Here is a 26,763-nt window from a genome sequence, read left to right as displayed (position 1 = left end):
TAAGGTAAAAAAAACAGGTACATATGGTTGTTTTAATGTGTATTTATTGGGACAAGTATTGGGGGACACACCACAGTATTTCTAGCCTGAAAACTGATCTGCAATGCTCATCTCTAGTCGGACCTTTTAAAATATGACACAGACAATAAAACGTGATATTTCTTGTTCGATCTCCATCATAAATACAAAGAAAAAATTATTATTTTTTGTCTTAAAATTCACATATGTGAGACAGGAAATCTTTGTCACAGCAACTTGACATAATATTCTACAGTCAAAAGCTAAATCTGAGAGATTGTTTGAATGCATGAATTTCCTCTTCTCTTGATGCCGGTTGCAGAGCATCAATGTCTTCAGTAGAGGGCAGCATTCATTTCCAGAACAGCCGATAACAGGTGAAGCTTTGAGCAACACAAAGCCACCTGACACCTGACAGTCCCTGAAGAGTTCAAAGTGTCAGCAGCCCAGATTCAATCTCTCACTGATGCTCGCAGCTGTGCAACAGTGAACCTCGAACAAGGTCAGCAGTGTTAACAAGCTTTCTTTACAACCTCGGCACCACAAAGCAATAAACCATCGCTGGGCTTTCTGGCTTTGCTTTTCAGGATTATTCCCATCCAGTGTAGATTCTGTAAAGCACCTTCAGTCTTTTGTGTTTGGCACAAAACTCCAGTCATCTTTTTCCAGATACAATCAAACACGCTGTCACACTGCGCTCGTCCTTATCTGCAAAACTATCACGTTACCTTCCCCTCGGGAGGCCATAAGTAGCTAAACTGGATTTCCTCTGTTGTGAACATTCTTAATAAGGCATCCTACAGTCCCCTGAGAGGCATTCAGGAAGACGCAGAGAGTCACACAAGTTTAGCCGGATCACGCAAAACTTATCAGCTGTGCTTGCAAACAGCATATTCTGTCTGGTTAGACCGCTCGCCTGCTTTAAATACTGGCTTTTTTTCGGATGGATCCTCATGACTCCACTGGGGTCAAACATTGGTAAGATGCCAGTGTTTTTCTGAGAGATTGTATTAGATATGCTTCACAGTGGCGTCAAAGTTTGGGGGAATGTAATGCATCTTCTGTTCTGAGATGGAGAAGTGGGGGTGGTGGGTTGTGATTCAAAGCAAACTCTCTGTTGCTCTGTGATCCATCACTCACTCAGCAAAAGCACTAATGGAGTGGGCGTCTGTAATGTCTAAAACAGAGGTGACACACAGGAGCAACAGGTGCTGGACTTTTTAATAATATTATTAATAATAATACCCAGAAGGAGGCTGTTCCGACACATCTATTCCAGCTGGAGGAAGAACAGAATCAAAGCATGGGAAGCAGGACAGAATTCATGTTCTTGGCTTTGTGTGTCTTGTGGAAAAACCATGGTGAACTCACTCACGCATTGAGGTCAGCACAGGAAGGGCAGCCCTGCGCTGGAACAATAGCTGGGACTTAAACAAGTCTTATGTAACGCGTCTCCGAGCCCGCAGGACACAGTTGACCACGATCCAGTTATAACTGGAGGTGCACTGGAAAGTCAAGTCAAGTAGAGGGTCCCCTTGTTGACAGTCTGCAGACTCACATCTCTTTGCTCTGACAACGCATTCTTTATGTTTCTTTAATTGATTATTACCGGCCTGTTTCTCCATGTTTCTCACAGATCCATCACAGCCGCCCTCGCAATGGAGAACTTAGTCGAGTCCATCGGTTTTCCACCAAGACGCTGCACGCCAGAGATGGGAGAAGTAAGTCGTCTGCTTATGATACAGAGCAAACAAAGAGGCCGTAAAATCACATTTTAACCGCAAACATGATGTCTGAACCACAGAGTGACGGAAAGATAAGGCTGCACATTACACCTGTTGGTATAACATATACGTTTTATGAATCCATAAATCGGTGCTGCTTACGTAGCGGTCCAGAAACTGAACACAACTAACCGACGGGAGACATCGAGTGACGTTAGCTGCTTTCTGCCCTTGAAGCAGGTTATCTGAACGTCCACCCGGCTGAGCCAGACAGCTGGACAACCTGATAAGTGTGTGCGTGTGTGTGTTAGTGTGTGCAAGTGTTGTGCAGCTCGTGTGGGCTGTGCTGAACTCCTGCACTGAACAAACTAGACCATAAAGTGCCTGCATGGTACATTAAGAGCCTCCTTTAATAACCTTGAGGCGGGTCCGGTAATCCCGCGGTGTCAGGCGGACGAGGACTCGACAGGTAGTTTTGTTGAAGCGGTTTCACGGAGATTTCCAACATAACAACTGATGAGGTATTCTGAGGAAAATGTGGAGGATTGGCTGTTTCATTAAGTGTCTATTTGGGGGATTTTACATCCACCACCTTCCAGTTACAGATCCAGGTTTTGTCTTCTTTAAAGAGCCACTGTGTAGTTTTGGATGAGACATAAAAAAAACACAGGATTTTAATCTCTACAATATGAATACAAAGTCAGAAGTGTGTGTTGTTTCGTGAGTGTATAAACAAGCTGTTGTTGGATTTCCAGGAAACTGTTTGAAGCTTTGAAAGGTGGCAACAGGGGCCAGTGCCCCCCTGTGGCCCCCCCCCAAACAAAGAGTCTGCATCAATAATAAAATGACAGATCTTTTGCTATGATTTTGTGCTGAAGGGAAAGGTGGAAATACAGTGTTTCGGCAGTTTACTACCAAATTAAAAATGTTGAAATTGTAAACACTGTTTTAAGTCCCATTTATCTCTTGTCTGAATGAGGCATTTGTCATTTTTTCCTGGGTTGTATGCGCCCCTCTAAACAAAGACCGGCCCCAACCTGGCCCCCCTAGAACCGCCACTGGGCAGGGTCCGCCACATGTAGTGCACCTTTAAACACTGCATCTATTCTGAGTCTGTGATGAAGATAAAAACGCATTAAATGTTTCCCTTCACTGACTTCCTGTGAAATAAAAAAGGACAAAATGTGCCAGTGCGCACCTGCCGGCACGCACACGGAGTGCATCCATGTCAAGTCTAATAAATCAGACGTCATTAATTGGGTAGTAAAGCTGCCGGGGGGGGGAGAGAGAGAGAGTCCGGGGGGGAGGCAGTCTCTTCTGATGACTCCGCGGTAGTTCCTTTGCAGAGCCAAAGTGCGCACACACTCGCACACACTCACACATACAACTCAGCAGTGCGCCTGTGCTGCGAGGGGATGGCCGAGCTGAGGTAGACGCGTCCTGCCTGCCCCCCCGTCTGCGTTTGTATTTTGGATGCAGGGAGCACACGACCACACAACCCAGCCCAGGTTCTTTGAGGGGACAACATGCGGAGCCCCGAGCGGACAGTGTCGCTGCGTTGTGTCGTCGCTGTGCGGCAGTAAACGAGGAGGTGCCGGCGCGGTCCGCTGCTGCGCCCTGGATCATGTCTGGACGCGCAGAGTCCGAGTGCGCAGATCTGCTGACTGGGAAAGTTGTCCTCCGCTCGTCTTTTTGGATCTGAGACAAAAGATGCATCTGTTTCGGAGTCATAATTATCAAGTGTTCCCGGACCGACACTCAGGGGAGACGCCGACCATTCGAGGCATCAGCTGGGTACGATGCTTTCCATGTTTACTCCCGAGAAGAAGTAACTGAGGAGTAGTTATAGGAGGCTCGAGTGCTGAAGGCTGGCACGCAGATATGATCAGATCAGGATGAGAGAGAAGATGATACTCACGTTGTTATGATCCGTGGTGGAAGAAGTACTCACATCTTAGAAGTAGTTGTACTAGGAGAAGTAAAAGTATCAGTACAACAGCGTAAAAATACTCAGTTACAAGTAAAAGTATATATAAAGTATGTATGAATATACAGGACTGTGTGTTTAAAGCCCACTATGATCAGTGATGGAATGTAACTAAGTACATTTACTCAAGTATTTTACTGAAGCACAATTTTGAGGCACTTTCCATTTCCTGCTACTTTATGCTTCCCCTCCACTTCATGTACTTGATTACTTTAGTTACAAGTTACTTTGCAGATTTCATGCTTCTTTTTTTATGAATACATTTTATTAGCAATTGGATAAAAAAAATTGCAAATTTAAAGTAAATATGTATTATTTACTACTTTTTATACATTACATGTATTGCACGAGAATACTTTTGATACTCAAAGACTTTAATATCAGATACTTTTACTCAAATACTATTTGTTTGGGTAACTTTTTACCAAAGTAATCTTTTAACATGACATCTTTACTTTTACTCAAGTGTGATTTTTGTGCACTTTAAGTAAACTACCAAAAGTAAAAGTACTCGTTATGATGAATGGCCCATTTTCGAGTAATCTATTACTGTTACTGTATCATAATTCATGATGCGTTGATGTGTAAGCATCTGTAATGTTGTGACAGGTGGAGTTTACTTTATATACGGTTGGTTTTCTTAATCTATGATAATACATAATAGTTAATTAGTTATTATGAGTAACTAGTAGCCTAACTAATAAGTAACTAGTAACTAATGTTGTCACATATGTGTAGTGGAGTAGTAAGTTAAGTACTGACTTACAAAATGTGGTGTAGCAGAGGTATGAAGTTGCAGAAAATGGAAATACTCACGTACAGTACTCGAGTAAATGTTGTCAGTTACATTCAGCCACTAATTCTCATCATCATCATCATCATCATCATCATCATCATCATCATCATCAACATTGTCTTGCATTGTCTTGTAATATAAGATGAGATCTTGTTCATGACGTCATGGCGTCTCGAAGCTGAACGCTCCTGATAAAGTAACTTCAGTCGTGACTCGTTTGGAAAATGTGGCACCTGGGGGACGTTTGACACGCGATGGCTTCTTGACCTTAAAAGCCCGTTTGTTGAAGTGCGAGCCGCCCTCCAGCGTACGAGAAACACTGCATCTAAAACACTTACACCGCTGGACGGAGAGTCAGTAGGAGGATCAGGAACGCTGGTTGTCACGGAGCAGGCGACGTGTTTATGAAACAATAGGTTGGAGTTAACTTCACACCCCCTCACCTCCATCGTGACACAGCTCAGGCCCCCCAAAAACACATTTTAAAGGAGCAGATTCCAATCTATTGTTTTTAGGAGCGTCGGGCGTGGGGACACAAGACAGTTACAATGCACACAAGCTTTTTTTTGATCAAACTCAGGTTTAAAAATAGCGTATTGTTTATTGTTCACCTTCGCCCGTTTCACCCCCCGCGCTCGGTTTACAGAAGAGTTTGTGGAAGAATGTGAAGGGGAGGTTTCTGTTCCGCGGTCACAGGAAGACACAGAGCAGCGGTGAGGCTCTCGGGTTCTAAATTTACTTGACTTTTAAGCATCAGGAGGTCAAAGACAACCGTAAATCTCCAGAGGCTGCACGCTCAGCTTCCTGCAGCTACCAGCCAACATATCAACATCATATTTCACATGAAGCAGCTCAAAAGGTTAAACTACAAGGAACAGTTCACCACTAAATAACGCTTTGGATCCGGCCCCAGTTTGACACCAGACAACCTGAGCTTAATAATGTGACACTTATTCTCTCGAACGGGAAAAGGAGTCCAACTCGTCCTCGCTGCTAAAAGTGAGTTCTCAGGTTATCTTACGCATGATGAATTACATAAGAGCGCCTCTACAGAGATGTCCTTACCAGGCCAATAACAAGATTTACACAAAAGTGTAAAGTTCAAGTTGACAGCGTACTAAAAGCACTCAAATCATAAAATATAAAAAAACACGGACCTGACATTACAAGTATAAGAGTACAGGAGTGTACCGGCACCAAACCAGTGTGATCTCCCTCAATAACTTTCAATTTCTGACTGTATGACTTGATATTAAAGGGATATTCCGGTGTAAATTTAATCCATGGTCTAAATCACTGTGAAACTGTGTTAGACTCCCTCTCGAGAGATCAAGTTAGCAGACCGCTAATTTACGGAGTTTTATCAACCTCAGAAACGACCGCACGACAACAATACACTGCAGTAAATGGATCCAAATATAAACCGCCACCAAAAAGCCACAAATAATGCTCAGAACAGCACCAAACTTCAGCAACAGTACAAATAGGGTCTCAGCACATAGTCCGGGGCATCTAACCTCCGCTAGCTTAGCTGGATTTCTACTGAAAAGCTGACTAAATTTACCACTCTTCTGCAGCAGCTTCCTGTTGACGGGAAGTCCCGACGAGTCGATTACCGAGTGCAGTAGAGTTCCGCGGCTAAATTAGCGGTCTGCTAACTTGATCTCTCGAGAGGGAGTCTAACACAGTTTCACGGTGTTAGACCATGGATTAAATTTACACCGAATATCTCTTTAATCACAGAGTCACCTGTCCTCTCTCATGATATCATCGAGGAACACTTTCTGTGAGCTCCCAGTCTGGGCAGAGTCTTAGGAGCGCTAGCTGCGTGGCTAACATTACAGCTAACAGCATGCTAACAGCTACACTGCCCCCTATTCGTTTGGAATACACAAAAGCCGGCAAATTCTTACACATTGCATCTTTAAGTTTGGTGCAGCCCAGTTGCCAGCAGGTGATGTCAACAGTTGCAAACCACAGATTCATCAGTACGAACGTCGGCGTATCAGCTTCACATTATATGCACATCACCCGCTTTTCACATCAGCAGGCGGAGGGGATGGAAGTGGAGCTATTACAGGCCAACAGACCCTCAGTTTGAGTCACACTGCTGGATATTTTAAGGACACTTGGGGGTATTTCCAGCTGCTCATGTGTTGATAAAAGTGGGCGCTTTTCAGAGGTTCCCATCCGAGAGTGTGGCAATCAAAAGATGTATTTTAAGCCAAGCACAGTGTTGTGATAAGAGAGAGGAAGAATATTGCACCTGAGCATAAAAAAGTTCCAACATAGAGAAAGTTTTGACTGATCTGTGGTTTCGCAGAACTTGGCTGACATTTACTCTGGCGACTGGGTTCAATGGCGTGTCTGTTCACTGAGGGGCGATATCTGCAATTAGCACAGTTTCACTGGCACTGAGGCATTTGCTAATTCCTTCCCTGAGCTGGTACGGGCGGAGACCTCTAACAGGGTCAAAACTGTCCTCATTCTGCTGTCATCATTAGAAGATGCCGGGCCATCGTCTCCCTGTCCTTGTCACTCTGGCGTCCCGGCGCTGAGACACGGACTCGATGCAAAACAAAATGCCACACATTCATAAAAGGTTCCTAAACATGTCTGCCCGCCTGCAGACTTGGGGAAGGACTCCACACGATGTGTTTACTCACAGGGCACATGTGTCATTTTGGTCGGCCCATAAATGATAAAACTAAATATATGGTTTTATGGAGTCGTATACAGTCAGAAATACTTTGAGAACCCGCTTCACGACGAGTGAAAAATGCCTCGTGTTTTTCCGAGCTCTTCGCCCACAGAAGCAGACTTTGCAGTGGGAACTAGTTGTGTTGTTTTATGAGCAAAGTAAAACAACTCGCAGTGCGTCGCTCAGGCTATAATCATGTGACGTAGCTGGCTGCACAGCAGACCAAACAAAACATGCCACAGAGTCTGTCTGCAGGACGACTGGAGACGTGAGAGAGATGTGTATCAGAGATGTGATGAGCTGATTACGGCTTCCTGATCAATACAGACAGCTCTGTGCATGCGTGCGTGTGTGTGGATGTCAGCTATGCCATGTGATCATATCTGAAATTCTTTGCAAGCTGCTCATACGATGCATCAACGCAGCGTTATATACAGGAGCCTGTATCTCTTTTTACTGACCAGTTTTTCCTCTCAACTTGAGCAAAACAATGCTGAGACAGAGTGAAATGTGGTGCCTGTAAAACAGTTCTCCTAATGCTGCCAGATCTGGAGAGAAAACAATCACCCTGGGAATTAAGTTGGACAACGGTAGCTGCGAGGGGATCATAAAAACATCAAAAACCACGCCAGAAAGAGGAAACACAACGTAGGCCAAAGTACAGACGTGGGAATGTTGAGGTTTGACTTCGGCATGTGTGAGCCTGGAGAGTAGGGAGTCTCCAGAAATACGATCAAACCTCATCTGTGGCGTCAGCTGCAGTGTGTTTGTGAGGACTTTCAAAAAGCCTTTTCATGCGAGAGGACAGTCTGTGGTTAAAAGCGCCCCTTTTTGCACACAACAAAATGTGCGTGGCAGCAGGTTATGTACTCTCCCTTTGCTGATGTCTACAGCGTGCACTCTTTCACTCCCACTTCATTACACCCACCCACATCACGCCAGCGACAATGGCAGCGCAGCGCAGGTTGAGGTAATGTGTTTGTGTTGACCTTCATCCCGATGAAAAGAAAAATAATCACTCCTTCTATCTGGACGGTCCAGCTTGGTTGTAAGTGTTTTATTTGGTTTGAAACCGCCGGCGAGATTATCATCGGCGACCAGTAGGGCTTGTTCCTCCGGAATATCGCGTTCCGGAGCGAGTTATCTGCTTTATTTCAGAGGCTTTAGATATGCAGAAATGTCTAACATCTCTCTTCTTCTGTTTCTCTTAGACTCCGCTGCCTGAGGCCTTAAATTCAAAGGACACGATGAAGCAGGTGAGTAGATCAGATGATGGTGACGAGAGGAATCGAGCGGTCTTACAGGTGTTTTTAGGGCGAAACTCAGTGCCAGGAGCACTAAAACCAGTATGGATAGATTTACATGACTGAACAGGGAGTCTGCAGGTCCTTAGAATACATGAGATAGTCTTAAATTTGAATTTGTGGGGTTTTAATTGTCACAAACACTTAGCCTATATCTAATTCTATTTCATTGTATTATCATGTCGTTATATACATATACAGACTTAAAGGGATATTCCGGTGTAAATATAATCCATGGTCTAACACACCGTGAAACTGTGTTAGACTCCCTCTCGAGAGATCAAGTTAGCAGACCGCTAATTTACGGAGTTTTATCAACCTCAGAAACGACCGCACGACAACAATACACTGCAGTAAATGGATCCAAATATAAACCGCCACCAAAAAGCCACAAATAATGCTCAGAACAGCACCAAACTTCAGCAACAGTACAAATAGGGTCTCAGCACATAGTCCGGGGCATCTAACCTCCGCTAGCTTAGCTGGATTTCTACTGAAAAGCTGACTAAATTTACCACTCTTCTGCAGCAGCTTCCTGTTGACGGGAAGTCCCGACGAGTCGATTACCGAGTGCAGTAGAGTTCCGCGGCTCATGGATGAAAATGTATGATTATGACTCCATGGAAAAGCAATCAAAGTTCATATGTGTCTTACCTGCCAGTTTATAACAGTTATTATCGAGAGCGGACAGGGAAAAGAACGGAATTGAGCATTTCTAACCGCACTCGGTAATCGTCGTGTCGGGACTTCCTCGACCCGGAAGCTGATGGAGGAGAGTTGAAATCTGTTTTTAGCTTCACAATAGAAATCCAGCTAAGCTAGCGGAGGTTAGATGCCCCGGACTATGTGCTGAGACCCTATTTGTACTGTTGCTGAAGTTTGGTGCTGTTCTGAGCATTATTTGTGGCTTTTAGGTGGCGGTTTATATTTGGATCCATTTACTGCAATGTATTGTTGTCGTGCGGTCGTTTCTGATGATGCTAAAGCTACGTGAGCTAGCGCTCTGCAAACTTTATCTCTCGAGGGGGGGTCCTACTCGGTGTCACGGTGTGTTAGAACATGGATTAAATTTACACTGGAATATCCCTTTAAATTTGAATTTATGAGGTTTTAATTGTCACAAACACTTTTAGCTCAAACATTTCTGATGTTACCAATCATTAAACTTAGCACTGAATTCTATTTAATTGTATTATCATGTCGTTATATACATTTACAGTCTTAAATGTGGTTACAATTATCTTCAGAAGGTGTTTAAAAGCATTAAATCTAAGTGTCTGATACCTTTAGACACTAAGAACGGCCATTTAAATAAATATATGACAGTAAAAAACTTGATTCTTTATAGCTTCAGTCATTGGGGTTAATTATTACTTAGCGTCTTGTGATAAGTCATGTCATATCCTTTTGTGCTTTTTTTTTTTTTTTTTTCATGCAAGACCTCCAGAACGGTTTCCTAATCAGGTCCTTAATCACTCATCAGGCTTCTGTCACTCCGCTAATTCGCTGACCACGATATCTGACGCCGGCTGGCAGAGACCGCCTCGACCGTTAGTCTTCAGACGATCACAGTCCAGCTGGCTGCGAGCCGAACGGACCTCCGCCTCGTCCAGAGTTGCAGCGCTTGCATCCTCCCAGACTTGCTGAACTCGTTCTTTTTGTTGTTATAATATCCTGCATTACTACTCAGGCGAGTCTTTAAAAAACACATTCCTAGCAGGGGCAGGCAGTCACAAGGAGTCTAAAGGGCACTTCAGGGTCCACGGTTAATTGACCCTCCCCACCCTGGCAAGGCCCCTCGCGCTGCTTTATCTCGGCTTCTTCGACAGCACGTCAAGGAGGGAGAACTTTAAAACACTGATAACAAGGACGTGACATGGAAAGTGAATCTAGTTCAGTCTCCCCCAAGACAGAGGAAGTAGGCTTTAGGAGAACGAGCGCATCTCTCAACACTAAAAGAATCAAAGCCTCTTCCATTGAGTTTTGTCCTGAGAGTGATCGTGTCTGCAGGAGGCAGGTGCTGTAAACCTCTCGTAGTTTTGTTTGGTTGCCAAGCGAGTGCTGGCTCCGGATTCTGAAGGACCCTAATGAGCACCGTACACTGTGATAGCGCTGCAACAAGATGGATTGTTTTTAATAACCTGCGTTTGATTGGGCTCCAGCGTTCATACGCAGAGAGAGAGAGAGAGATGGAGTTTTCCTCTGGAGACGTGAACACCCAAAAGTGAAAAAAATCAGTCATTATCTACTCAGACTCGAGGTGATAGAAAAGTCAGGAAAAGTTTTGTAGTCGAATAAAATGCATTCATGGAGCGGCACAGCAAAAACATCGTGGCACCAATCTCCTAAACAGCTTGGACTTGTTTTATAATGTACGAAACAACCGGAGAAAAAAACTTTAAATGGCTCCATGCAGCTCGTCAAGTGCAATCCAAGTCTGTGTCAGCTCCTAGATTCCAAATTGGTTTGAAAATACGTTATTTACAGATTTTTTTTCAGGCCAAACTCTTTGCTGGAGCTGCTAAACTAAAAGTGTTAACCAACACCCCGTTTTACGTTGGTGCAAAAGCTCAACCGCATAAAAAAATGATGTCTTCTTACTTCAGTTTGGGATCTCGGGGCTTCCGTAGAATTAGATTATGCAGATGTAGTTTTGCTCTAAATCTCCACAAATGATTTGCTGACTGCTACTTCCATCAGTATGAGTCGATAGTGAGAAGATTTAATGACTGAATTTGAATCTTTGGGTGGACTTATCCTTTATTAGCCCCTGATCATTGTTCGCTTTTAAAGAATAAAAGACACAACAGGCTCAACTTGGGTGCTTAATCTTTAAGATAACAGCCAAAAAAACACAAGGATCCTTCTCCACATGGCGCCATATTGGATACACTTCTTAGCTATCCTCGCTCAAAATGGGACGAATGAAAAGATTTACTTTGCTTGTTTCTTACGATGTGAACATAACGGTGTTGTCTTGCTTTATTATCTTGCGTATCGATGCCAGAATACCTGCTGAAGAAGCCTGTACCTGCCTGAAACATCCATGTGTTAATATTAATGAGTCACTTTAAAAAATACTTTAGATTTGGATAATAACAGCTTCATATGGTGAGGACCAAATGACTTAATCCGACCAGATCCGTCACGTATCGCAGGATGGAGACGTCGCTGTCGTCAGCGTGGGTCTCGTATTTTTCTCACGTAGACGGAGGGGAGAAGTCAGATATCTGCAGTCCGCAGAGCCGCATTAATCTCCTTGTCGACTCGCAGCGCGGCGTTCATCTGTAGCTGCTTCTTGCACAACACAGCAGCCCACCGAGGTCACGTACGGAGAGTGAGGAGCATAAAAATGTCTCGCCCACAGAAGGAGACACACGGCGGATGACTCCGCTCGTCATCGTTCCACCCAGCAAGACAAAACGCTGGAAAAACAGAAGCCGCACACACTTCAAAAAGCTCGTGACTAAACTCTCTGAGCCAGACTGAAGTTAAAGAAACATCAAACACAGAATAGATGATGTGATTATGCTGTGTCAAGAGACAATTACAACCCTCTGCCAAGCAAATGACTGTGCACTGAGCATCTGCCTCACTGTCGAGACTGCGAGCGCGCTGCAGCCAGTTCTGCATAAACACCAGCGCAGTCATTCAGAATCGTACGTAAAGAACATATAAGTCTGACAGTTTAAGTGCAAACCAATGGGATTTTTTAAAATTATTATTATACTTTACATCAGCAGGTCTGAAGGCGCTTTTTGAACGCAGGCTCTTGATTGTAAAATGACCTCAGTAGTGCGACCGACCCCGGTTATAAAACAGTTTACGACTGCCTGTCCAAACTTTACAGACGGCCTCATACATCAGCGTCTGGTCGCTGTACACCGGCCGAGCGCGTATTGTGCGCAGGAAGGCTGTTTGCTTTGTAACTCGACTCAGTCGGAACAATAATCGGCGTCCGAGATAACGTGATTAGGTGGCCTACATGCAGACAGTAAACAGCATCACCACAGCGCGGCCAACTACAGGGAAAAGTTCTCTGCAGGTTTTACATGCTGGCAGCGAAGGCCAGGTCCACTTAGTTGAAAAATGGCTTTTGATTTTGTTTTCATAAAGGCCCGGGGGTTAGGTAATGGAAAACTGTCTCATCAGGAAAATAAATGTCTGAGCTGACATGCCTGAGAATGTGAGTGTGGGAGCTCCCAGAGGAAAACAGGCCCCTGGGAATACTGCTGACCTCCAGACAGCACAGCTCCGGCGGGGCACGGCAGACGCCTCGTGGCGCGTTTGGCTCTGGAGATGTCTGGGAACGAGCCCGATGTGGGAACGATAGGTTGAAGTGTGCACTGCACTGCGCTACCAGCAGCTGTCCGTTATAGTGGCACATTATAATTAGCCGTTCTGTGCGAACGTAGATGTAACACGCACGTGTCGTGACCCCAAGGTGGTGTTGTTGTCGTGGTGGTATGGAGTCAGCAGGCGTCTTTTTAAATCCTGAATGAGTTACTGGTAGTTCCTTGGTGCTGGTTATCAGCGCTCCATTTAAAAAGGGACAGTTCACCCCAAAATAAGATGTACATATTTGTCCTGAGTTGCCTGGTTTTGGAGATATCGGCTGCAGAGACGTCGGCCTTCTCTTGAAAGTAACGGAACTAGATTGCACTCTTGGTTGCAAGCAGTTTCATGTAGGAACTGTTTTCTTTCTACTGTATTACACCCGCCAACCGAATGACTCTGCAGATGGCAGCTTGCATCTGCTGATGGAAGCGATGCCCATGACAGCTCATGAAACTCTCTGGAGGTCTGCAGAAAGTCTCCTCTAGGCCCCTTGTGGACCGCCGTTAGCCCTCGCAGTCCTCGGAAGCGCGTCGAGTTCTAGATATCTGGTTGCAGCCTATGACCTCGTCCTTCTGCGTGTTTGGCACAGCTGAAGTTTTGAGTTTGGACTTGGATTTCAGTTTTTGTTGTTCTGTCTTCCTGCCTCTGCGACTGCATTTGGTTCCTCACCATTTTCCCGTTGTGATATCCAGTCCCGAGGCGGATATCTCTTCAACCAGTACTCCTAAAACTCTGCAACTCACACCAGAACAATCTAGACGGATAAACAGCACTACAGTTAAGAGGAAGACATATTTTGGGATTTTGGGGTAAGCTGTCCTTTTAAGGAGAAAGAACTGATGTAGGAAGTGTTCATTGTTACGTTTCTGTGTGCATCTCAAGACCACCACCTTGGGCAAACAGCGGGAAAAACCAGAGAACAAACAGGCAACCGACTGAGTCACTCGTGGAATCACAAGACTGGGTGCAGGAGATGTGAGAAAGGGAGGAGGGGGGAGACCGACAGGGAGGGGCAAAACAGAAATGTCTACAATCATGAGGAAAATATATATTGTCGGGTGGCAACGGAGTAAATCTTGAAGTGGCCTGATTACAGAAAAAGGCGCATTACAGAAGCAGACAAAGCACTTTGGTGTTACATAAGTCTTGCTTCTGCATCAGCGACTGCCAAGTTTCTGCACCCTCGTCCGCGGTCTCTTTTTGGGGTCGACCCGAGTGTAGTTGCGTGCATGTGTGTGTGTATGTGTGTGTGTGTGTGTGTGTGTGTGTGTGTGTATCCGGGGTTCAAAGGAAGTACAGTGAGGGTGGTCGGAAAGTGAAAGTTTGCTGCGTGCCGGGCCGGAGAGAGTGAGTTGTAGAGGCTGGGAACTCAGCGAGGTGTGGGAGGTTTTTTTTTAAACATTTTTCACACATTCTCACCTCCCTGCAGCCCACACACACACACACACACACACACACACACACACACACCCTACAAAACACTCCAACACCCACAGAAATCTCCACTCACGCTGCTGACGTTTGTGCCATCACACATATCTCCATGCTGAGGTGGAATAAAACTTGTCTCTCTCTCTCTCTCTCTCTCTCTCTCACATGCCCACTTGTTTCTTTTGCGAACTTCTGTCTGCCGCCAACACACAACTGAACCGTTTCAGTAAACAAGAACGCCTGTGTTACACATCCTCCTCTCTTATGTACTCAGCCCTCTCTCGGCCTGTTTCATCACATCATCAGAGAGGGAACACAGCTCAGATTGATATCTATATAAAGAAAGATGCTAAAAGTTTAGCGGCTTAATCTGTTTCTTTCTCCTCTTCGTTTAGTTTCTTTCAGATCGCGTCGTGAAGGCGGCGCGATCCCTGTACAGCATTATGATCGAGAGGAACCCCGGTCTGATCCGAGACAGGAAGCATCACCTCAAAACATACAAGTACGCACACTGGTGGTTTCTCCTGCGTGACTCTGACCTCTGGGAATCACAGGGTTGAATTTACCATGTTGAACTTCTCTCACAGACAGTGCTGCTCTGGAAAGGAGCTTGTCGACTGGCTGATGAAACAAAATGACGGCCTGCAGTCAAGAAGCCAGGCAGTCGGGATGTGGCAGGTGCTGGTGGATGAAGGAATCCTTGCTCATGGTAAGAAACTAGAGAGCTTGGATGTGCATCACAGAGTCCGGGATATCGGTTAGGTCAATATATCGGTCGGGTGATATTACGGACCGATATTTAAGAGGTATTGCGCCACAAGGCATCAATTATCATGGATTAATGGACGACGTGGAGGCCGTTAGTTCCTGATAATGGAGTCATCCCTCTCATAACATGGTCACGTGCCAAAGAAAAGAAAATTAAGACTATTCATTTCATTTGTTTTCATGTTTTTCACATTAAGCATTAACTCCCCGGCAACACCGAGAGTTCGACTAACACCTGGAACAATCATTACAACCATGAAAGGTTCTGGATATGTTACGGTGTGACATCACAAGATGAACTAGTCCAGCGGTACTGTGTCTCGGGTCGTTCGGTACCAGGCCGCGTTATTTATCTCTCTGGAAATGGAAAATAAAAAAAAAAGTAAAACTTGCTATCGTGCTAAAACAGTGGTGTGTACAAGGGGGGGGGCAGGGGGGGCGGCTGCCCCAGCTTGTGGCCCAATTGTTGAAAAACGCGCGCTAAAGTGCCCTCCTGGGAGCCAAAACGCATGCTAAAGTGCCCTCTTGGTTGACAAAACACACTAAACTGCCCCCTTGGCTGGTTAAAACATGATAAACTGCCCTCTTTGGTGGCAAAAAACGTGCACTAAAGTGCCCTCTTGGGAGCCAAAACGTGCACTAAAGTGCCCTTCTTTTTGCCCCTGCCCTTCAAAAAGTCTGTGCACGCCACTGTGCTAAAATATAACTTTGGTTTTAAGTTTTTTTCAGTTTTAATTAAAGCCTTTGGCCGACTGTCAGAACTCAAAGACACATTTACATAATATTTCTTGTGCTTTTAGGCGAGCTTGGCGTGTTCTGCAGAAGTATGTGGAAGTAATTCCACTTGAAATCCTGTCATATTCTGGTATTTTTTAATATATTCTGATAATAATATCTCAGGCAGCACTCGAGAATGTCCCAGAAGTGCTTGAGCGGTCTGGAATCTGTTGACGGAGCCTGCCAGGGCATGTGTTTTACATTTTGTTTCTCTCAAGTGGTCATGAAGCGCTTACGCTCTTTGTTTGGGGGCTCTGTCTTCCTCGAGGAGAACACTCCAATCAGGGTATAAATGCTTCATCATCAGAAGAAGAAGAAGTTGATCGCTCAGAATAGATTTGCACTTAATTCTGGAGTTTTGTAAAGTTACTACAAGACAATTTAATTCTCCTGAAGGTCAACATTTACCTCTGATTCCCTTTTTTTCAGTCTCTAAAGGTCTAGTTCCAATCAGCTGACATTAATACCTTCCCTTCTGTGTTTTTTCTGCCTCAATCAAGTCAAACATGAGTTGAACTTCCTGGACAAGGACACCCAGTTCTACCGCTTCCAGGACACCGAGTGTGGCCTGAACCACACGACCAATGAGAAAGACTCGGACGACGAGCTGCAGGAGAGCCTGTCGCTGCTGTCTCAGCTCGGTCCAGATGCCCTGCTCACTATGATCCTACGCAAGTGGTCAGCACGTTAAACCTTCATACAAATACTATGCATGAAAACAAAGTGTTAAAGTGCATCTGTAGCTGATTAAACCTGCTGTCTCTCTCTCTCGTGTTCAGTCCGAGTCAGAGGAGCGCTGAGGACCTGGAGGTCATCTACGAGGAGCTGCTTCACGTCAAGGCTGCGGCTCATCTCTCCACCTCGGTCAGTCACTAAAGCCACCATGTAGATTTCTTTATGTGATTATAGAGCTCAACAGTGAGGTTCCGGAAGTGAAAATGCCATTCATATTCTGCATATAGATTTTGATTGCTGGCCATAATGTCGTAACCATCCAAAGTAGACTTACCACGAGTTATCAGATTATCTAACGATGATATACGATCCTGTAGAAGCCACAAGTCCGTATGATATCAATCTTGTTTTGAGAAAAACATGTTTTATTCGCGATGTCATGGAGAAGTACTACACTACCCACAATCCTATAGTGCAACAGCGACGTCTCTGATTGGTGGAGCTCGCTGTTGCCATGGAAATGTTTACCAAACCCGCAAATTTCATGTTAGCTAGTCACTGCTAACACTGAACTCTACGATCGTTTACCACAGAGCGACCATGATTTCACTTTCTGACCTACTGCGTTTATTTAGTGATGAGGAGAAGAGTTTATTAAGGGTTCAGCCCAACATGAAATTTGCGAGTTCGGTAAACATTTCCATGGTAACAGCGAGCTCCACCAATCAGAGACGTCGCTGTTATATTCGCAATGGTTTATGGGATGAGTAGTTCCTTTACTCTTAAGATAATTATGTACACAGTCTTGTACCTTTGCTTTTTTCTCCGATTTCCAACATTTTTTTTTGCGCTGAATTAAATGTTCTATGGTCACGATTCATCTCCTAGCTGATTGGCCTAAAACTCTTCATATAAGGATTTTATGAAACGTCAATGGAGTAAATGAATGGCAAATTCACTTCCGGAACCGGAGCCGTTAAAAAAGTGGGCGGTCACTGTTGAGCTCTATAGCATCTTATAAATTACTTCAAAGTCAGATTTCTTTATGTGTAGAAAAGTGAAACAATTTACTTTGATGATTGGGTGATTAAACTACCTTAAACACTCACTTTAACTTTGTTCAGTGCAAAGTTAAATGGGACTTCTACATAAACATAATAATAGTAATAATGATGCGCTTCAAATGTGTTATTCTGCATCATGTAATACATCAAACATCTTGTTATTTGATTTATAAACATTGCCTCAACATGATGGAAACACTTTGGATCAACTGTGGCACTTTAAATTGAGCTTCTTAGATGGAAAATTTGAATTATTTATTTAAGGAAAATAATCAAAGTCACTGTTTCAGGCAGATTTTGTGTGCACATTGAATTCTATTTGACACAAGAGCTCCATCTAAACCTGTTTTCAAGGCCAGTACTCTTGGCATTGTATGAAAAATTCAGAAAATTGTGTTCTTTGGAGAAAATGTGTGACATTTTAAAAAACGACTGCCTCGTACTGTTTCTACCATTTCCGTTCATTTGTGAGAATCAACCAGATCTTTGCATCAGGTTTCCTCTGATTCTTTACCTACTTTGACCAAAGCACCAATAGTTTAACAATCAAACAATGAAAACAGGACTTAAGAGAGTTTCGGTCTCATTTCTTGCCCTGTTGTTCCTGCAGGTGCGTAAGGAGCTGGCAGCCGTGCTGGTCTTTGAATCGCATGCCAAAGCCGGAACAGTCTGTGAGTGCGACAGCTCTGCTGACGTTTGAGCTCGGCCGGTTTGAGTCGAGCTACACACACACACACACAGTTTCATTGTGAAGTTGAACCGCTCTGCATATTTAATGAAGTACACCGATGTGCGTAAATGCCCCTCTTAACATCCTCTTCTGGTCAGGTATATCATCTCCTAAACCGTCTATGACATTAAAACATCCTCCAGCCATGATTGATTCATTACCTCAAAGGAGGTAATCAGGTCAACATGTTTGTTTTTATAGTCTCCCCATCACTCTGCCCATCCGGCCTTGAATATGGAAGTCATAGCCCGGATACATAATTAAGCCTATTGTGTAAACATGCCCTGTAAATGTCATCGTAATGATTATTCACACATAGACGCGTGTAAACGATCGCTGTTGATGCTGAGGGTCTTTTTGTTGTTGTTGTTGTGATGTAGTGTTCAGTCAGGGGGACAAAGGCACTTCCTGGTACATCATCTGGAAAGGCTCTGTCAATGTGATCACACACGGGAAGGTAAATGTATTTCGAGGAATCGTCACCTGTCGAATGCTTTGTCGTCTTTGAATTGGATGTCAGTTGGATGTGATGCTGACGGAGCTGTGTGCACGCAGGGCCTGGTGACTACGCTACACGAGGGCGAGGACTTTGGGCAGCTTGCTCTGCTGAACGACGCGCCGCGCGCCGCCACCATCATCCTGAGAGAAGACAACTGCCATTTCCTCCGCGTCGACAAGCAGGACTTCATCCGCATCCTCAAGGTGAGTCTGACCGGCCCATTACTGAGCGTACGCTGTATAAACGCTGCAGGTCCGATTCCACAACCTTTCGTCTCGTCCTTTAGGATGTTGAGGCGAACACAGTGCGACTTGAGGAGCACGGGAAGACTGTGCTGGTGCTGGAGAAGAGCTCCGACTGGGCCGAGCAGGGAGGAGCGGGAAACAACAGCAAGTGAGAAACTGAGACAACACAGTCCACTTCACAAGCAGGTCCATAATCATTAAAGGGATATTCTGGTGTAAATTTAATCCATGGTCTAACACACCGTGAAACTGTGTTAGACTCCCTCTCGAGAGATCAAGTCAGCAGACCGCTGATTTAGAGAGTTTTAGCATCATCAGAAACGACCGCACGACAACAATACACTGCAGTAAACGGATCCAAATATAAACCGCCACCAAAAATGATGCTCAGAACAGCACCAAACTTCAGCAACAGTACAAATAGGGTCTCAGCACATAGTCCGGGGATCTAACCTCCGCTAGCTTAGCTGGATTTCTATTGGGAAGCTAAAAACAGACTTCAGCTCTCCTCCATCAGCTTCCGGGTCGGGGAAGTCCCGACGCGACGATTACCGAGTGCGGTTAGAAATGCTCAATTCCGTTCTTTTCCCTGTCCGCTCTCGATAATAACTGTTATAAACTGGCAGGTAAGACACATATGAACTTTGATTGCTTTTCCATGGAGTCATAATCATACATTTTCATCCATGAGCTGCGGAACTCTACTGCACTCGGTAATCGACTCGTCGGGACTTCCCGTCAACAGGAAGCTGCTGCAGAAGAGTGGTAAATTTAGTCAGCTTTTCAGTAGAAATCCAGCTAAGCTAGCGGAGGTTAGATGCCCCGGACTATGTGCTGAGACCCTATTTGTACTGTTGCTGAAGTTTGGTGCTGTTCTGAGCATTATTTGTGGCTTTTTGGTGGCGGTTTATATTTGGATCCATTTACTGCAGTGTATTGTTGTCGTGTGGTCGTTTCTGAGGTTGATAAAACTCCGTAAATTAGCGGTCTGCTAACTTGATCTCTCGAGAGGGAGTCTAACACAGTTTCACTGTGATATAGACCATGGATTAAATTTACACCGGAATATCCCTTTAAGACACTTCACCTGGGTGAGGTCAGATACTGTATCGCACCAATAACACAAACACTGCTGTTGTTCACCACAGCACAGACAGTGTAGAGAGTATACAGATCTTTTTTGTCGAAGGTGGTTAAGATCGTATTAATGGGCTGTTATCTGACAGCGAGGGAAAGAATGGACTTCAACCCCGCCTCGTTTAGAAACTCGTTATCGGTCTTGAAGTGTTTGAGCAAACATGAGGTGAATTAACATGACGTTGACCTCAGAACTTGACCTGTTTTTACCTTGTTTCTTTTCTTCACCCTGCACAATACAGCTCACAGCAATTTGCATTTTGCTAACACGCCACGCTAAGATGTGTTAGCTGTGTTAGTTACCTCTGCATCATTCATCTCTAGTCCCTGAAATGTAAATCTGGAGTCATTGAAAAAGCACATAAGTGACCATTATGATAATTATTATAATTATAGGCCGATTATTTGTAGTCTCAATGCATGTTTGTCATTATTTTCACAACTAATCGATTAATGTTGAAGTGAGTTAATCATTTAAAAACATCAAAAAATTGCAGAAAATGCTTCTTTTGTCTGAACTTGTAGCTGACAGATGTTTGACACTTTTGTAATCGATTATAAAAATAGTTGCTGATCAATTAATCGACTAACAGGTGCGATTCTATGTGATTAAAATAAAGGTAACACCAGATTATCAGGCGCTAACTCAAAAAACACAAGTAAAGAAGCAAAACGGACACACAGAGCAACACAGTGGATTCCCTTCAATCCAAAACTGATCTGTTCTTGTGTCTTCCTCTCTTGTTCAGGTACACAGTCATGTCAGGGACACCTGAGAAAATCCTGGAGCACCTGTTGGAAACAGTCAAGCTGGACTCCAATGGAAATGACGCCATAGGTGGGAGGAGTCACAAGCATCTGAGTGCTCCACAGATAATCAGAGGTAGTCGGCTGGTTGGTTAACTGAGTGTTGTTGTGATGTTTGTCCCGCTGCAGATCCCTGTGTGAGCGACTTTCTGCTCACCCACAAAGTCTTCATGCCCTCCGGCCTGCTGTGTCCCGCACTGCAGCACCAATATCCTGGAACAGTCGATAATGCTGATGATGTGTGCTGCTACTGTTTCGAAAACAAGCAGAACATTTTAATTGCCATATGTAAATTATATTCCGTTGACCCACAAAGTCGTTATTATCTCAGATTCTCAGTGCACAAAGCTTTTCCTTTTTTGCCGTTATGCCCTTTAACCATCGCCGCACGTACAAGGCAGAGCTCTCAGAGGGCTCCGATCAGGAGAAGGCGTCCTACATTCTCACCACGAAGCAGAAGGTAGTGAAGCTGATCGGCCAGTGGGTGGCGCTGTACGGCCTCCTGCTGAAAGAGGACCCTATTGCTGTGGACTTCCTGGAGGTGAGACTGCAAGTACTGTGCGTTGCGCTGGAAGATTATATTTACTAAGAGGGAGAAAATCAATAATTGTGCTCCGTGTTGCCGCGACAGAGGCTGAAGAAGGAGGTGGCAGCTGATTTCCGTCTGAACAGTGTGCTGAAGGAACAATTCCGCGAGAGGAGGAGAACAAAAATGTAAATCGTCTCTGTAATCTCACAACATCTGCTGCCTCAACTAAATGTCTCGAACCATGAATACATTTCATCTCTTGCTTTTACATCCCCACAGATTGGAGAATGGATACCAGTCGCTGAGCAGGGTGAGCGTCCTCTGACAGCTGGTTGCAGAATGTTGATATCAGAGTTTCATCTGCTGTCATGTTTTTAATGTCACTGAGTCACTGTGATGTTTGTCGACAGAACCAGCAGTTTGATTGGTTTTCGAACTGCGAGGAGCCGGTGGGGAGGCTGCAGCCAATCAGAGCGCACGATAAAGGTGAGCAAGGCACCAAAACAAATACATAAAACAAATGAGTGACTCTGTTTATGCACATGTGCATCAATTATCTTGTTTCTATGGTGCCGAAAATTACGTTAGCGCGCACTCTGGCAGGTCGCTGAACATTTTAGAATATATCATGCGATCCAAATCTTATTTTATTCTGGATGTCTCACACGTTCGTCAATTTTCTCAGGGATCAATGCGTCTAATGGATCTTGATGAAATCAAATCAGGCATATTTAGGTGGCTGGTATCTACGAGTGAGTACAAAAAAGGGACTGAGTGCTCTTTTAGTTATTGAGAGAATTTAAAAAATCGTTCGGTTTTTACGCCACACGAACCTCTGTCGTCATTGTTCCTTCATATATTCATGCAAATATGAGAAGACATCCTTTAGAATAAAGAAATACAGAGCAAACGGAAGCGTACAAAATCTTTTTTACAATAACCTTCATTAGAATAAGACAAACATGTCAGGCGACCTGAAGTTGTCACCACCATGACAGGTGGCAGGAGGTAATTTCATCCCCTGGTTGCATCATGGATGAGTTTACGCTCATGTGTCTGTGGGTGTTTGTTTATGAATCACCACACGTCACTTCTCACGTCATCAGTCCTCAAATTTCAGCATGTACTGACATTTCGGCTTCCTGTCTCGTCTCGGTGCAGTTCTGTACGAGATCTACAGGCCGGACAACAAGCCTCTCACCCTGATGCTCCCCGTGAACACGTCTGTGCAGGACGTGATGTCGGCGATCGTCAAACCTGGAGGAGATCACGTCCTGGTCAAAATGAACTCCACGGGAGGTGGGAAACAGAGAAAACACATCTTGTGCTCGAAGATATTGTCTGTTACTGTACATGTGTTAGATGAAAAACAATCTAGCCTTCTTCTTCAGTTCGTTATTCGAAAATAAGTTTTTTGATCCACACAGAAAGAGCTCAGCTGAAGCTGGATGCCACCGCGGTCTACACAGCGCTGGGACTCAACGAGAGACTGTTCATCTGCACGAGCAGCCAAGTGGATCAGCTGGTGAGGACCGCGGTGCCCTCCAGTTCAGACATATCTTAATTATCATTCAAGCCGTTTTTACATTTGTCCTCCTCGGTCTGTTTCCCCCCCCCCCCCAGACGCCACTGAAGGAGCAGCAGGGTCCGGAGCGAGGAACGACCGACGTCCTGGAACAGATGAGCTCTAAAGACATCGCCACCGAACTCACCAACTACGACTGGGAGCTGTTCACCGCCATGCACGAGGTAACACAGTTTACACGACTGATACCAAAACAAAAGAGGAAGCTGCTTATTTACACTGGCGATGCTTCGTCACGGTGAAACTCGAGTAGTCTATCATGCGTGCAGAGAGCCAAAGCTGAAACCGGTATTCAGACATTTCCTCCTTCCTGGAGAAAAAGATATCTTCGACTGACATGTTTTCCTATGACACACTCCTTGTCGCTTGTTATGTAACGGCCTTGAGATCACCTGGTCCTCCAGTACGACTTCCTGCATTCTTCACGTGTCACTCAAGCAAATCACATGAATAAAGTCACCTGTGAAAACTGTTAACTAAGTGACTCACTCTGCGCGTCTCTCTGCAGGTGGAGCTCGTCTACTACGTGTTCGGCCGGCACAAGTTCCCCGGCGCCATCACGGCGAACCTCGAGCGCTTTGTGCGGCGCTTCAATGAGGTGCAGCACTGGGTGGTGACCGAGCTGTGCCTCTGTGAAGACCTGGTGAAACGAGCAATTCTGCTCAAGAAGTTCATAAAGATCGCAGCAGTGTAAGAGTCCGATTTGTCCCCGAGCTAACTCGACATCTATCGGATGTTTTGCAGTCAGATTCTCTACAAAACCTTCATGGTTCCAGGGTGAATCCTACTGACTGCGGTGACTCGCTCTAGCACCGCCGTCAGGTTTACATTTTGGGTTTTGAGTCCTCAACAACAATTGGTTGTATGTCCTTGTAGTTAAGCTCCCTTTGTTGTCACTTTTGGGATCCTTTTACTTGTCATGTGGTGCCACCATCTGGTCAAAGATGGAGCTCGTTGAACAGTTTAGTTCATGACCAAGAACCTGGAAAAAGAATGTTGCTACCATCAGCCTCAGATGTACTTTGTGTTTGGGACAAATTAGCAAATCGTGGCATGCTAACATGCTAAACACCATGCATCAGCCCTCCCATGGCTGCTATTGTGGCTGTAGACTCTTGTTTTCATACAATACCTTTAAAACCTCGTGTCCTCCCTGTCGCAGATTAAAGGAGCAGAAGAATCTCAACTCGTTCTTCGCGGTGATGTTCGGCCTGAGCAACAGCGCAGTGCACAGACTTTACAAGACCTGGGAGGTGAGAACTGCAACGTTCACGATGATATTTAATGTGGCTTGAAACGCAACTTTGGTGATGACGCGTGAAACAACTTGTTTGTCGTCTGTTACAGAGAATCCCCAGCAAGACAAAAAGAGTTTACTGTGCATACGAGAGACTGATGGTAAGTGTGCTGTTCTCGACACATTCAAAGACGGCTCATACTTTCTCCTGTTGATTTTAATGAAGCGTCATAGTGTTGTTTCTTTGTTTTCTGCTCCCGCCAGGATCCCTCACGGAACCACCGGGCCTACAGACTGGCTGTGGCCAAACTCAGTCCGCCCTACATCCCCTTCATGCCGCTGCTGCTCAAAGGTAACCGGCAGTGTCGCCTGTGAAGCGTTAGACGTGAATGTCCTGACCATTAAATCACTAAACACTTCAACTTTTTCTTACGTCCAGACATGACATTCATCAATGAGGGCAATCCAAACTATGTGGAAAAACTGGTGAATTTTGAGAAACTGGTGAGACAAAAAAAAGTTCTTTAAATGTTGCTCAGCTTGATTTTCCTCCTCAGTTTGAGTAAACACCTAAAATGTTTCCTTTTTTCCTCCCGTTCTCACAGCGCATGATCGCCAAGACGGTGAAAATAGTTCGAGGATGCAGAAGCCAGCCGTACGGTGAGTGATCCGGTCGAGCTCGGACTCACAGCAAGCATGGCGACGACCTACGCGTCTGGCTATGAATAATAAATGTGGGATACGTCAGGTGAACAACAGGTGTCTGGTTTTTTTTTATTCTGCAGTGCCGTCATCTCCACAGCGGGGGCTGGCAGACCGGATGTTTCTGGAAGGGCCTGCGACACGTATATCTACATGTGAGCTGCGTATATCTTCACATTAACAGTTCTGATTTTAGTCCAGAGGGTTTCTTTCAGTCTCGTTATATTTCTGGGATCTGTTTCCCTCCCGTGTTCCTCCCCAGCCTGATTTTTCCCTCCCACATCTGCTCCTCCCCTGCTCTCGTTTCCTCCACTCTTTTCCCCCTTCACCTTGGTTTCTCCACCTCTCTCCACCTGCACCTCATTACTATTAGATAGTTCAGTGTTACAGTTGTTTTGGGGGAGAATTTACTGCTTTTAATATAAACCCAGAGTCAGAAAACGTATAAAAGCCTGAGGACTAACAATCTTGATTCCAAATAAGTTGTGACTGAATGCATCTGCAAGCAAACTTTGTTCACTGATGACAGTTTTGAGAACATAATCCGGATATTTATACAATCACGTGTTTGACAAAGCGGTGAACCTCGACCAGATACTATCACATGTTGCCAATTGGCCTGTTTACCTTGTGGGATGTTCCCAACAGGTGTTTATGGAGCGGTCCTCAACTTCCCCAGTCTGTTGTGGCTCTTGTGCCAACTTGTTTGCAACATGTTGACTTCAGATTAAGCATATATGTACAAAAATCAATGTAGTTGAGGAGGTACAACAGTGAAAATGTTGTGTTAGGTCAAATTTTATTTGGAAATGGGGGTTGTTTGTCCACAGGGGATCAAACACCAGACTCATGATCCTGTAGGCACTTAAAGGGATATTCCGGTGTAAGTTTAATGGAAACTGTGAAACTGTGTTAGACTCCCTCTCGAGAGATCAAGTTAGCAGACCGCTAATTTACGGAGTTTTATCAACCTCAGAAACGACCGCACGACAACAATACACTGCAGTAAATGGATCCAAATATAAACCGCCACCAAAAAGCCACAAATAATGCTCAGAACAGCACCAAACTTCAGCAACAGTACAAATAGGGTCTCAGCACATAGTCCGGGGCATCTAACCTCCGCTAGCTTAGCTGGATTTCTACTGAAAAGCTGACTAAATTTACCACTCTTCTGCAGCAGCTTCCTGTTGACGGGAAGTCCCGACGAGTCGATTACCGAGTGCAGTAGAGTTCCGCGGCTCATGGATGAAAATGTATGATTATGACTCCATGCAAAAGCAATCAAAGTTCATATGTGTCTTACCTGCCAGTTTATAACAGTTATTATCGAGAGCGGACAGGGAAAAGAACGGAATTGAGCATTTCTAACCGCACTCGGTAATCGTCGCGTCGGGACTTCCCCGACCCGGAAGCTGATGGAGGAGAGTTGAAATCTGTTTTTAGCTTCACAATAGAAATCCAGCTAAGCTAGCGGAGGTTAGATGCCCCGGACTATGTGCTGAGACCCTATTTGTACTGTTGCTGAAGTTTGGTGCTGTTCTGAGCATTATTTGTGGCTTTTTGGTGGCGGTTTATATTTGGATCCAATTACTGCAGTGTATTGTTGTCGTGCGGTCGTTTCTGAGGTTGATAAAACTCTGTAAATTAGCGGTCTGCTAACTTGATCTCTCGAGAGGGATTCTAACACAGTTTCACGGTGATTTAGA

General features: G+C 44.8%; 1 protein-coding gene across 5 annotated transcripts in view; it reads left to right on the top strand.

The window, feature by feature from the left end:
- rapgef3 (Rap guanine nucleotide exchange factor (GEF) 3) overlaps positions 1–26,763 on the top strand; it is a 29,347-nt gene that overhangs the window by 1,810 nt on the left and 774 nt on the right. Inside the window, exons 2-27 of one of the 5 annotated variants that reach the window (XM_030423145.1) lie at positions 1,655–1,739; positions 8,438–8,482; positions 14,695–14,801; positions 14,887–15,008; positions 16,345–16,522; positions 16,624–16,708; positions 18,194–18,254; positions 18,694–18,770; positions 18,869–19,015; positions 19,099–19,205; positions 20,944–21,032; positions 21,131–21,209; positions 21,392–21,542; positions 21,633–21,715; positions 21,810–21,840; positions 21,941–22,016; positions 22,692–22,829; positions 22,958–23,055; positions 23,154–23,279; positions 23,624–23,805; positions 24,278–24,368; positions 24,463–24,513; positions 24,617–24,704; positions 24,792–24,856; positions 24,958–25,012; positions 25,138–25,209. In XM_030423145.1, coding sequence (XP_030279005.1) covers positions 1,677–1,739; positions 8,438–8,482; positions 14,695–14,801; positions 14,887–15,008; positions 16,345–16,522; positions 16,624–16,708; positions 18,194–18,254; positions 18,694–18,770; positions 18,869–19,015; positions 19,099–19,205; positions 20,944–21,032; positions 21,131–21,209; positions 21,392–21,542; positions 21,633–21,715; positions 21,810–21,840; positions 21,941–22,016; positions 22,692–22,829; positions 22,958–23,055; positions 23,154–23,279; positions 23,624–23,805; positions 24,278–24,368; positions 24,463–24,513; positions 24,617–24,704; positions 24,792–24,856; positions 24,958–25,012; positions 25,138–25,209 — 2,467 coding nt within the window. In that variant the 5' untranslated portion in view covers positions 1,655–1,676. Of the gene's footprint in view, positions 1–1,520; positions 1,740–2,244; positions 2,264–3,076; positions 3,537–8,255; positions 8,275–8,437; positions 8,483–14,694; positions 14,802–14,886; positions 15,009–16,344; positions 16,523–16,623; positions 16,709–18,193; positions 18,255–18,693; positions 18,771–18,868; positions 19,016–19,098; positions 19,206–20,943; positions 21,033–21,130; positions 21,210–21,391; positions 21,543–21,632; positions 21,716–21,809; positions 21,841–21,940; positions 22,017–22,691; positions 22,830–22,957; positions 23,056–23,153; positions 23,280–23,623; positions 23,806–24,277; positions 24,369–24,462; positions 24,514–24,616; positions 24,705–24,791; positions 24,857–24,957; positions 25,013–25,137; positions 25,210–26,763 lie in introns of those variants that run through there. The other 4 variants (XM_030423146.1, XM_030423148.1, XM_030423144.1 and 1 more) reach the window with 4 other exon arrangements.

Source organism: Sparus aurata, chromosome 7, assembly GCF_900880675.1.
Source record: "Sparus aurata chromosome 7, fSpaAur1.1, whole genome shotgun sequence".
Taxonomy (NCBI): domain Eukaryota; kingdom Metazoa; phylum Chordata; class Actinopteri; order Spariformes; family Sparidae; genus Sparus; species Sparus aurata.
The sequence above is the reverse complement of the archived record's forward strand: the minus strand, read 5'-3'. Positions and strand labels throughout refer to the sequence as shown.